The sequence below is a fragment of the Cryptomeria japonica genome, chromosome 11 (genome assembly GCF_030272615.1).
Source record: "Cryptomeria japonica chromosome 11, Sugi_1.0, whole genome shotgun sequence".
In the NCBI taxonomy this organism is placed as follows: Eukaryota; Viridiplantae; Streptophyta; class Pinopsida; order Cupressales; family Cupressaceae; genus Cryptomeria; species Cryptomeria japonica.
The window spans coordinates 127,091,011-127,103,071 of record NC_081415.1 but is presented as its reverse complement, the minus strand read 5'-3'; the positions used below and the strand labels follow the sequence as shown (position 1 = coordinate 127,103,071).

Sequence of the window (12,061 nt, the reverse complement as noted above, 5' to 3'; positions counted from 1 at the left end):
AAATCTCATGTAGTTCTTGGGTTGATGAATCCTATTTTGTTCTATTTTTTACTACTATTCTACTGTGGCTTAGCATTTGGTTTGTCCTCATGACTAGTTTTTTTTTGTTTGGGTTTCAAGTCCCTATAAAACATGTTTTACTCTAATAAAAACATTCCAATTTATCATTTTATTTCTAGATCCAACTCTTTTCTATGTCCTTCATCATAGGGTTGATTCCAAACCCAGGGTTTGACATAGGAAAACCCCTATCAACCAAACAACATTTTTCCTATTTTGTGTGTTTGTAGGTGAAAATTATGAAGCGATGAAATGTAGATACAAAAATATTAGACTAAGACAAATTAAACTATATTTTGGAGATCCAAAAAACCCTATACACTGGCAATTGGCAAAGAATGTTTGACACTTTCTAGATGAAATTTTAGGACGAAACTTTGAGTGATATTTTGGTCTTAAAATTGTTTTTGATATCTAAATCTTATACCTTCTAGACTAGGTACCCTAGCCCCATATTCTAACATTTATGAGCTTGAATTTGAAACACTAGTTCCTCTATACTTCCCATTTCCAAATTTGTACCTAGTATTTGTATATATGTTTTGAAACTCTATGTTTATGTTGATTTGTCTCAATTTTGAATCATTAGCCCTAGTTCTTATTCTATCTTATTCAATTTCAGCAAATTCAAGTCAAACAAGGTGAAAAAGATTTAAATATATTTTCTCCACCCTTTCCTATAGGTTTTAGGTTGGGCTTTCTAATATTTTATTCACCTTAATATGGTGGTATGTTATAAATGGGATTGATTCATAGTTTGCATGTATAAACTAGTGAAACCCATTTTTCACTCCTAAAAACTTATATATTATATGCTTCATTAAACATATCCTACTTGAAATAATTATAATCTAATAACTACTATATTATTACTTATTTATAGTTGAGGGATACTGAAAAGATGTGACTAGTAAATCCACCCTCCCTCCTATATTTATGAAACTTCTCTCTCATTTGAGAGCATGTGAATTTGAAGTTACATAGTGAGATATATCACTATGCGTGAAAGGCGCTATTGGCTATGTGGAAGTAAGGAGAAGTATCCCTAGGTTCAAGTCTATTTTGTTCTAATTAGATAAAGTGGGAGAGGGCCCAAACCCTTACATAAAATTCAAATGATCAAAAAGAAGGATCTCATGAGGTGTGAGAAAGCCCAACATTAAGAAGGTCAAGTCTATTTTGTTATAGACTATATTTTGTAAGTATTTTCATAAAATGATTCTCTATTGGGATTATTCACCCAAAATATTTTTCCCAGTGTATATCTTGTGTAATGTGTTAACTTTATTTTTGTATGATTCTTAATTTATTTTATTTATTTCATTTTTTATAATGATTAGTATCGTAAGATCATAATTTTTGACAATTATTCATATTATAATCCATGGATATTCCTTTTTTTCTTTGCATTGAGGTTGTCAATAATTCATCTCATATTTTGAATACATCTCCTACAACTTGTTTGTAGAAAATAACTCATCAAGAAGCATGGAGTGGTAATAGTACAAATATTAAGTATTTTAGAGTATATCTATGTGAAGAATTTATTACATACATAATGATATTATAGAAAATAAATTTGTTGAGAGGAATGTTAAGCACATATTTGTTGCCTACGATGATCAAATAGAACTGAGATGGACTATAAATCTTGGTCTTATCAAAGAAACAAATCTAACAACTAAAGAAACAAAAGATTATACAACGTTATTAATTGTCAACATATCCAAATCTATAAATAATTTTTAAATATATTGAGGACTACAATTTATATGCATTACACACAATTATCAATTTGTTGGCATTTTTGATAATAATGTTGTGATTGTCATTGATGGACACACACTTGCCTTGAGATCACTTTTTGTATGTATAAGTTATGCTCAACCGGTATTTGTTCCAAACCAGTATTATGTATTATAGTCTTTAGACTATCGGTGTTTTGTAGAAAGTGTTTACCGATCTCAAGCGGTATGAAGACCCAAATGGTATGAAGACCTCAAGCGGTTTGACAATCTCAAGCGGAACGAAGGAACTAAAGCGGTAGTTATCATTTTCCCAGTCTTCATTTTTGTCAACCGGTAATCAGTAAAGTTGTATGAACCGGTAATACTCTATGATGAGTTACCAACCGGTATTTTTGTGATGAGTTACCATCCACCGACACTTTGACAATGATTTTGTGCCTTGTTACCAAATGTGTCTAGATGCAATGAACCTAGGAACTTGCAATGTAATCCAATTGGACCGACAAGAAATCAGATTCCTTTTTAAGGACATCAAGTCTAGGGTTTTAGATGAGAGAGTTGGTTAGGGTTTTTTTGGTGGTTGATGAGATTTTGTATGTGTGATCTTAAAAGAGAAGATCAATTCTATGTGCAGTAACAGAGTGTGGATTTACTGAAGACTGAACTAATACTGAAATGCATTAGCAATGAGCTATCATGGATCTACTCAAGCTGACTATACTATTTGCTAGATCATTCACTTGTTGATTACTCACATCTTCGACAAGTCTGAAACCCTTAATTGGGTAGGCCCATAAAAGGTTTTTTAAATCCTCTAACAAGGTGGTTCACAACTGTGGATCTAAAATCCTCTCACAAGGTAGTCTTTAATCGGACTTATCTCCTAACAGAGATTGAGATTCCTAACAGGATCTGTTCTGGTGAAGAACATTGTATGACCTTAACCGGTCTGACCTTAACCAGTCTGGTTACTATTCTGTAGATACTTACTTGTGAGTTTCATCTCACCATGGTTTTTTCCATTTGGGTTTCCACGTCAAAATCTCTTATGTTATGGTGATTGTGCTTATGTGGGTGAATGCCTTATTTGCTGTTTGGTTTGCATTTGTGTTAACCGGTTTGTTAGTAAAATTGTTATACCGGTTTACTGCTAAACTACTTAAGTGTTTGAGTTCAGTAATTTTTGGTATACTAATTCACCCCCCCTCTTAGTATTCATCACAATCAACATAGGAACTTCCCCTTAACTATGTCTTTTAGTCTTTATCCTTAATCTAACATTTTTTTCAAGAAAATGTTTCTCTTCCCTTATATATTCTTTACAATAGATCATATAAGAACAATTGGTTGTTATAACTGATTCCTTTAATCAAAACATCATGACGTAGCTTAAAATTTTATTTTTTTTAGGAATTCAAATTTATTTTAGAACTTTTTAAAGGTTTAAGAGGGTCTCAAAACCTTGTAAACTTCTAGCAATGTATTTGAAACCAAGAAAAAAGTCCAACATTTCAAAATTAATGTAGAAAAAAAACTTTGGATGTTTACAAACTCTACTTTATCATTTCTCAATACCCATGAAGTCTTCCTTCAATTAACACAATGGCTACAATAGACTCGCAACAATCAAATGGGACTTTGACGACATAGTGAAAATTCAACATAAGTTTAAGAACTAACACAAAACACAAAACCTCTTTTGTGAGTAATTTTCATCTTTGCCTTTTCAATGATGCCACTTAAGACATAATTAAAAGAATCCTATTTTCCTTTCTTTCAAGGTTATCAAAATTATTTGTGTGCCAACAAATTTGTGACAACCATGTTGATGGTTGATGATAATTTTCAAAGCATTGTAGAAGTCTTAACCTTACCTTCTAGAAAGATTTTCAATAAAGAGGTTTTGAATGATTTTTTGGTTACTAATAAGGTTGTGACAACCTTGTTGAATGCCAATAACTAATTTTGAAGCGATAATTGAAATGTAACACCACTCTCCAAGCAAAATTCTTTCTAAAATAAAGGAGAGATGATTTTATTGATAATTTATACAAATTATAGAAGTTAAAATAAAATGACATAACAATTTATCTCAAAAATTCAAGTGGTTGTAAAAGTGCTATCAAGATCTAATAAGGTTGTGACAACCTATCAAAAGTCAACAAGGTTGTTGAAACATCTTGACAAGTTAACATGGGTTATGTCATTTTCTATTTTTTTTAATGTGTCAAAATAAAATGAGGTTGTGAAACCCTCTTCAGATTCTAACACAGGTTATGAAACCTCCCAAATTTGTTGATGTTTTTAAATTAAAAAAATCTAAACAGTCTGAGTTTAGAAATTCTCCCAAGCAACTATAGGAACTAACAAAAGTGCAACAGAACTGAAATGAACTAAAATAAAAAATGTAGTTATTTTTTGGTTGATGTAGGAGTTCTCATGAACTTGGTTACCCATACACTAAAAATGGTATAGGTTGTATGATCCTATTTCGGAGAATGTGTTACAAACTAGGGATTTTCAATTTAATGAAGGGTTTGAGGATATGAAAAAATCCTCTCATAGGATACAAGTGGACATAGATAATGATGAATCCTAAGATGCCTTTGAAACCAATGAAAGTTATAAGGCAACTTCTAATATAGTTGAAGAATTTAACCCTCCTCCAAAGCCCAAGAGTCTTCAAGAGGTATATCAAAAGAACCAATGAATTAATTATGCTCTTATGAACACCATAATTATATTTTAAGGGTATGAAATTTTCAATGTTACCCTATCATCTAAATCCCCAAGTTCATTTTATATTTGAATTATGTAAATATGAATTAGAACATCTATATTTTTAATTTTTAATTTGAAATTTCTAAACAATTTTCAAGGCTCTATTAGTAGAATTTGTATTTGTATATGTAGAAACTAGTGGTATAAGTAAGGTTTCGGAATAAAGCACAAGTATATGCCAAAGAATAATAAAAGATCAATCTTTCTTATGATTTTAAGAACAAATTTAATTTGATGCATTTTGACATATATTTTTGGCACCTCCATGCAAAAGTAATGCTTGCTACGTATTCCAAAATGTAGAATGAGTTTCCTCCTATAAATTACAACAAAAGAATTGAGAAACAACTTAATATTCAAGTAAACAACTTAATATTCAAGTTTCCAATTGTTCTATTACACAAAAATTATCTCATATTTTATACAAATCACAAATTGATTTGTTAGTAAATGAAAAATCAAACAAAATCTAACAACAAATTACGACAAATCTTAGTTCTACCTATTTTTCATTGAAAAAAAAAGGTTAAAAATTAAACCTCCCCATATCAACATTTTTTTATACATGACAAACCAAATAAGCAAATATTTCACATTGAAAATATGAGTATCTCTACTAAAGACATAGAATAATAAATTAAGGCAAACTATGATATGGCTCCTATAATAAATGAGTGTGGTCTTCAAAAGAGTATGACATATTCAACAATATATTAAACAAATGTAAAGACATATACAAAATATGTATTTTATTAAATTAGGTTAGTCTTCTAACAATTTGTTGATAATAGTTATTGGAACTATTGAATGGTATAAAAGTCTTTTGGAGAAACAATATTAGAAAAATCAACAAGCATATATATTTGTATAGTATTAAATATAAAATACTGATAATATTATTGAGAGTTGATTTTCAATGTATTACATTATGACTTTTATAAAGCCTGTCCATTATAACTTCCTGAACAATCAACCTACAACAAAATAACAAATTATTTATTAATAATAATATTAAACTACTTAAAAAACTACAAATAGTTAAGATGACTTTATTAATGTAAACTTTAATAGTCCAACGAAATAGTTCTAGCATTTCAAAAAGACTAAAAAGAATACAATAAGGGAAACATAGATTTTCTTCCCTCTAAAAGAAACTAAAACATGTAAAAACTACCAACTGTGACAGCATAGAATATAGATATAAATATAGATATAGATATAAAAGTAGACATATTTATCAAATAGTTTGTTTGCTGGAGGTTTTGTCCTTGAGCGCAGAGACTAAGTTGCTGATGTTTGTTCGACGGACTCGGCAATCGTTACTGGTCAGCACCCTGCTAATTTCCTCGACATTGGATTTAATCCGTTTGCCTTCTTCCTCCACCATCACAGCTCTGACAGCTTTAGCTACGTCCTCCTTAGTGAAAGAACCATCCTCCTCGTGTCTTTTAACCTCCACTCCCATCTTCATTTCGTCAGCAATTAGCCTTGCAACTAAACCCTGGTCGTACTGGATTGGAAGAGCAACAATAGGCACTCCAAACCTCAGGCCTTCTGTCACAGAATTCCACCCACAATGTGAAAGAAAAGCTCCAGTGGAAGGATGGTTTAAAATGTGCAATTGAGGAACCCACTCTGTAACCACGAGTCCTCTGCTAGGGGTGCGATCCTCAGACACTCTGTGCAACTCAGCCCCCGCGTGGCCGAAAAGAACACACAGGAACGGAATTTCACTTTCCTCCAGCCCCAACAGGAGAGCAGCGAGATCTTGGGCGGTGAGAGGGCATTCACTCCCGAAGCATGCAAACACAACAGAACGAGCGGGTTGCCTGTCCAGCCAGGCCAAGCAACGGTCTGCATCGGGCCGAGGCGGCAGGCTGGGCATGGAAATCCCCACGGGAAACATGAACCGCCCGGTGCTTCTTTCAAAATAGTCCACAAATTTTCCTTCCAACTCTCGGCAAGTATTGCTAAGCGTTGCCCAGCTTTCCTCCACAGAGATAGAGAGGCGGTTCATGAAGGTGAAGCCCTTAATTTCCTTCCGGGCTTCAAAGGTTCGAAAGCGGACAACCAATGAGGGGAATCCGAGTGGTGGTACAGTCAGATCCTTGGCCGTTGGGATATCGGGCAGTCGTTGCCTGTGCTGTCCTATTGTGAAACTCATGGCCGCAATGCCAACTACCATGAAATTTATGGTGGGGATGCCCATTTTGTCGGCAACCCGAGGAGTCCAGCTCAGCGCCGCATCAAATATGACAAAATCTGGGGAAAGCAGTTTCAGCAGCGCTCCAAAGGGCTGCTCGCAAAGATCTATCACTTGGAAGAGAAGCGGCACTAAGTCTGTTCTTCCTATCTCAGATAAACCTGTCGTGGACTCAACACCTGAAGGCAGCCCGTCCACGGATGGCAATTGGAGCTCCACTAGCTCAATTCCAGGCACTATCTTCTTTTTAATCCGTGCAATGTTAGCCGGAGTTGAGACGAAGGAAATTCTGAGGCCAGAAGTGAGGAGGCTCTTGGCTAGGTCAAGAAAGGGTGTTATATGGCCTTGTGCAAACCAAGGGAACATCACCACATGAAGCTGCCTATCATCTGCCATTGTTTACAATTAAGGCTATTTGCTGTAATTCATCGGTTCCCAATCCCTCATTTAAAAAGAAAGAGAAACTCTCGTGTTTCTCATGAATTATTTATTTTTGACTGACTGCTCTTGAATTGAAAGGTACTCTAATGTTTCTCGTGATTTATTTTTGATTGACTGCTCTTCAATTGAAAGGTACTCTAATGTTTCTCGTGATTTATTTTGGGACTGACTGCTCTTGAATTGAAAGGTTTCGTTTTATCTCTTATACTGGTAGATAGCTTATCTAATAATATGTTAGATTAAGAAATATTAATAAATATATTAGGTATGTCTCTTTTTTCTGTTGTGATAAATTTTAATAAATATATTAGAGATGTATTCGTTTTCTGTTGTGATAAATACTCTATTATGTTGTAAAATATTTGGTTTCCAACAATTATTCAATTGAAAGGTTTTGTTCTACTTGAAAGTGAATGACAGATAGCTTATCTAATAATAATATCTTAGAAACTTTGTTTTTTACTTTAAATTGAATGGTAGATAACTTATTTAATAATAACATCTAAGATGAACAATTTATTAGCATATATCTGTTTGATAAAGTTACATAAAATATATGAAGAGAAAAATATTGTCTCCACATATTTTATATAATTATTAAAGATATATATGATAGATAGTAAATATAGTCAAATGTATGTTGTAACATCTATACTCATAATTTTTAATTAATTGGGATAAAAATTTAATCCCACCAAATCTACATATATGGATGACTAAAAAACTTAAATCTTTCAAAATAACATCATCTCACCATTAAGAATTTTATTTTATTAATGCTTTTTTTAAGATATTAATTAAAACTTCTTTTTTAAAAAAATCATTACTGATGTGTATTGTCTGTGTACAACAAAATAACTCATTGTCTTTTTTACCTATTTATAAAAAATAATTCTACAAAATCCACATTAACTAGTACCTTATATGTATAAGTATTTAATTCTTAATTGTTCATTTAAGGAGAAAGGGAAAGTATTGTGCTTTCTATGAGCATTTTATTTATCTTTGATTGACAAAAAAAAGACTGAAATGTTTTGTTGTAATAGTTGCTATTTAGACATAATCGTAGATACCTTACCTAATAAGAACGTCATGGATTAAAACTATTGTTCTTTCTATGTGCATTTTATTTATCTTTGATTGACAAAAACTAGATTGAAGTGTTTTGTTGTAATTCTTACTATTTAGACATAATGCTAGATGGGTTACCTAATAAGAACATCCCAGATTAAGAAATAACTACTATATATATCTTTAATAAAATTGTATAAAATATTTGAAGAGGTATCGGTCTCTAGATATATTTTAAATAATTTTGTTAAAGATATATATGTTGGATAATATATATAATCAATTGTGTATTCTTGTATCACCACTTAATACTAGATAACCTTGCCATTATAAAATTATAAGTCAACGTTTAATAACTTAATACTAGAAATCCTTGACCTTGGAGGAATATGAGTTATTGTCAACAAAGGTAATACATTTTTATTTCCCTCCATGCAAGGAGCATTGGAGTTTTGGTGAGAGGGTAATGTGTTCTACATAGGGGTTAGGGTTGAGTGGAGGAGCAACAATCAAGAAAAAATAGAAAAGGAAGGAAAACTAATAGAAAATAAGGAAAACTAATCAATTGTTTGTGCCTTAGATGATTTAAGAGCAGGAAATGGTAATCATGGATAGTGGAGAGCTTCCCTTCTAGAGTATTATTTGATGAATTGATAGCTCACAACATGCCATGGTGCCAACAAATCTTCTTGATTGAACTCATTTTGATGTCATGTACTCCATATAGGCATGATCTTAATCTAAAGTAGAACCTTCTCCCCCTCACAGCTTAGACCTATATATTTCTCAATTCGCTCTTGAGAGACTTCTATTCTAACACCCCCTACTTGCACCGTTCCATCATTCAAACTATTCATAAATTGCGAGAAAAGCTCATAGTCTTTCCCCTTCATTACTTTAGAGAATAGAGTCAGCCCTCCCCTCTCAAAATTCTCTCACATCTTAATATTTTTCTTTAAGGAAATAAAGGGTCTTGGGGTCAAGTCTTAAGTGTTGGCCACCCCTCTCAAAATTCTCCCACACCTCAACATTTATCTTTAAGGAAATAAAAATAAAGGGTCTTGGGGTCAACTCTTAGGTGTTGGCCACCTAATTATCTCTTTTATTGGTGTTAATATGTTGGAGAATATTGCATTTGGATTAGTTTTTAGTTAAATTAGATTGGTTTGGTTTAATTTAGATTAATAATATTTTACATATATGAAACTACTGGTTATTGGTTATTCACGTAAAATCAAAGGCTTTAAAATGTCAACTAGATTGTAATGTTCATCATCTAGATTCAATATCATTTTCTATTGTGGTTTTTCTTTTGCGCTCTCGTATAGCATCAGAGCAGTGAAACAATGTCTCTGCATTTTTTAATAGAACGTAGATTAAAGATGAAAAATGTAGCAAACTCTTTGCACGCCTGTGTAGTGTGAAGTAAACTATCTAGACATTTAAATTGTTGTTTAGGCTTCATATTCTGAAACATTTCACAGTCATATAGACAACAGGGAAGTGAACAATTGGATAGTCACCATCGATTGGAGATGTTGCAAAACTGAAAATGCACCAAGACTAAAGCCACTCTAGTGCTACGTTGGACTGGGGAAGATTTAGATACGCCATTTGAACAGTTTGGGCAGCATTAGTTTGGGACAATTTTTGGTCTACGATGAGGCAGAAGAAGCCATAGTGTGTATTGTGCGTTGAAATCTTTTTGGAGGTGGTTAATTTGAGGGCTCATGCCTCGATACGACAGAAGAATGGCGTGACTTTGTTTAGATAGTTGGCAAAATAAATTTTCAGATAAGTATAACGATTTTAGTTTTGGAGAAATTGAGATGGAAAGATATAAAATAAGTGTAATGAAGTAGATGATACATTTCGGCTCAAGTCCAGTCCAAATGCCGTAGTGATTCCCATGTTAGTGATCGTTGCAGAAGATATAGAAACGTGTGAGTTTGTTCTGAATATATTTGAGAGAAGTTATGCACTGAAACTCTAACCAGTGACAATCCATTTCTTCTTTGTAGTTTGTATGTGTTGATGTGATGTGACAACGGAAAGGCCAGAGAAGAGCGGTATACCATACAAGGCAAGTATGTGTAAAAGGTAACCTATCTATTTCTGTTTGACAGCCCTAGTATTCACTTCAAATGATTCCTACACATTATTTAGGACAAGGGCATGCATTGGGTACAATTATATTTCTTTCTCTTATAAGAAGTTCTGTTTTGATTTTGTAGTACTAAGGAAAATAAGGGTGTATTTGTTTTTTTCTTTTTTAGTATATGGGTTTGTCATTGGTTGAAGTCCACATTTTTATCTTTGGACATATGTCAAATATTGCTTGCTCTTTTAGAGTAATCTATTCTACATGTTAGAGAACCTTTCAATGTTCCAATGGAGTTTCAAATAGTTTTGGATTGAATGGACCTTCATTAATTCTTGGTTGGTCATTTGAAGCTATCGTTTCTACACTTGACAAGGCCTCCAAAGACTCATAGAACCTGTCAAATTAATTAAGTGTAACAGAATAATCAAAGGTTGGAGGCAATGATGCAAGAAGTATTTTATCATCCCAAGCTAGCTTTTTTCAAAGGGGTGATTCATTGCATGAGGAGCACCACATTTGTGTCCTTGATGATAAGAGGGGGATTTGCATAATGTTTGTCCCTTCAAGGAACAAGGGAAGGGGGAGGGTGTGGGGAGTGAGTTTTCTTGTGGATACACTTAGTGTACTTGCATTTAATTGACGATTTGTCGAGCACTTGAGGAGACATTAGATACACTCAAAGGAGTTGTAGGCTTTTTGATGAAAGGTGTCTCATTTGTAGATGTTTGGTTGGTGATTTGTAAAATAGAATAGGGATTGTTTCCATATCACTTGAGGAGGCATTATAGATGCTCGAAGAATATGTGGAATTTTTGAGGAAAGGCATCTCATGTGAAACACTAGAGGGGGTATTAGACACACTCGAAGGATATGTGGATTTATTGAAGAAATGTGTCCTATTGTGCATGGAGGGTAAGACCACTTTTATGTTCTCTCATGTTGTGTAGATGGTTGTAGGTTCTTCAATTAGGAGATCCACTAATGCATTCAATTTGGTACTTCCTCAGTGAGCGACAACGATTAGTGAACATGCTTCAACAAAGACTTTAGAAGGTTTGAGTTCAATTATTGCAATGTTCCCACTCTTGTTCAAATTAATGTAAGAAGGGGAAGAATGTTGGACATTATTACATTTGGGATAGTTTTTAGTTGGTTTACCTAGGTTTAGTTTGATTTAGATTCATAAGATTTTATGGTTATGGAATTGATAGCATCATAAATTTGTAGAGATATTTAGGGTAGGAATTTGTTAAGTGAGGAAAGAGTAGCCAAATGTACTCTTGGGTGGCCATGTGAGGCCATGAATTTATGAGGCAACCATTGATTAAGTCCTCATATAGCTCCTTGCTCATGCTCTAAGTCATTATGGCCATCAAAGATCATCCTACATCACTTCCTTTTTTGCCATCATTACAATGATACATGAGAAATAAATAGGAGAACGTTAAAGAAGGAAATATGATCTAGGTTTGGTGAAGGTGTGATGCCCACCTATATCTAGACATGGATGTTTTATATCTTGATGCTACTTTGAGGTTCTTTTCTCAAGTATGATGGAATGAACATATGTTTTATGGTTAGACCTTAACTATGATTATATTGCTCACGTAGAATAGTATTATGTTGAGAACCTTTATACTTATTGCAAAATTA

The 12,061-nt window shown here is 33.2% G+C and overlaps 1 protein-coding gene across 1 annotated transcript; it reads right to left on the bottom strand.

The window, feature by feature from the left end:
* Positions 1 to 5,743: 5,743 nt before the first annotated feature.
* LOC131065344 (putative UDP-rhamnose:rhamnosyltransferase 1) lies at positions 5,744 to 7,188 on the bottom strand. Its single transcript, XM_057999834.2, has one exon. It carries the CDS (start codon positions 7,186 to 7,188, stop codon positions 5,827 to 5,829), a length of 1,362 nt encoding a protein of 453 aa, XP_057855817.2. The 3' UTR covers positions 5,744 to 5,826.
* Positions 7,189 to 12,061: the final 4,873 nt, after the last annotated feature.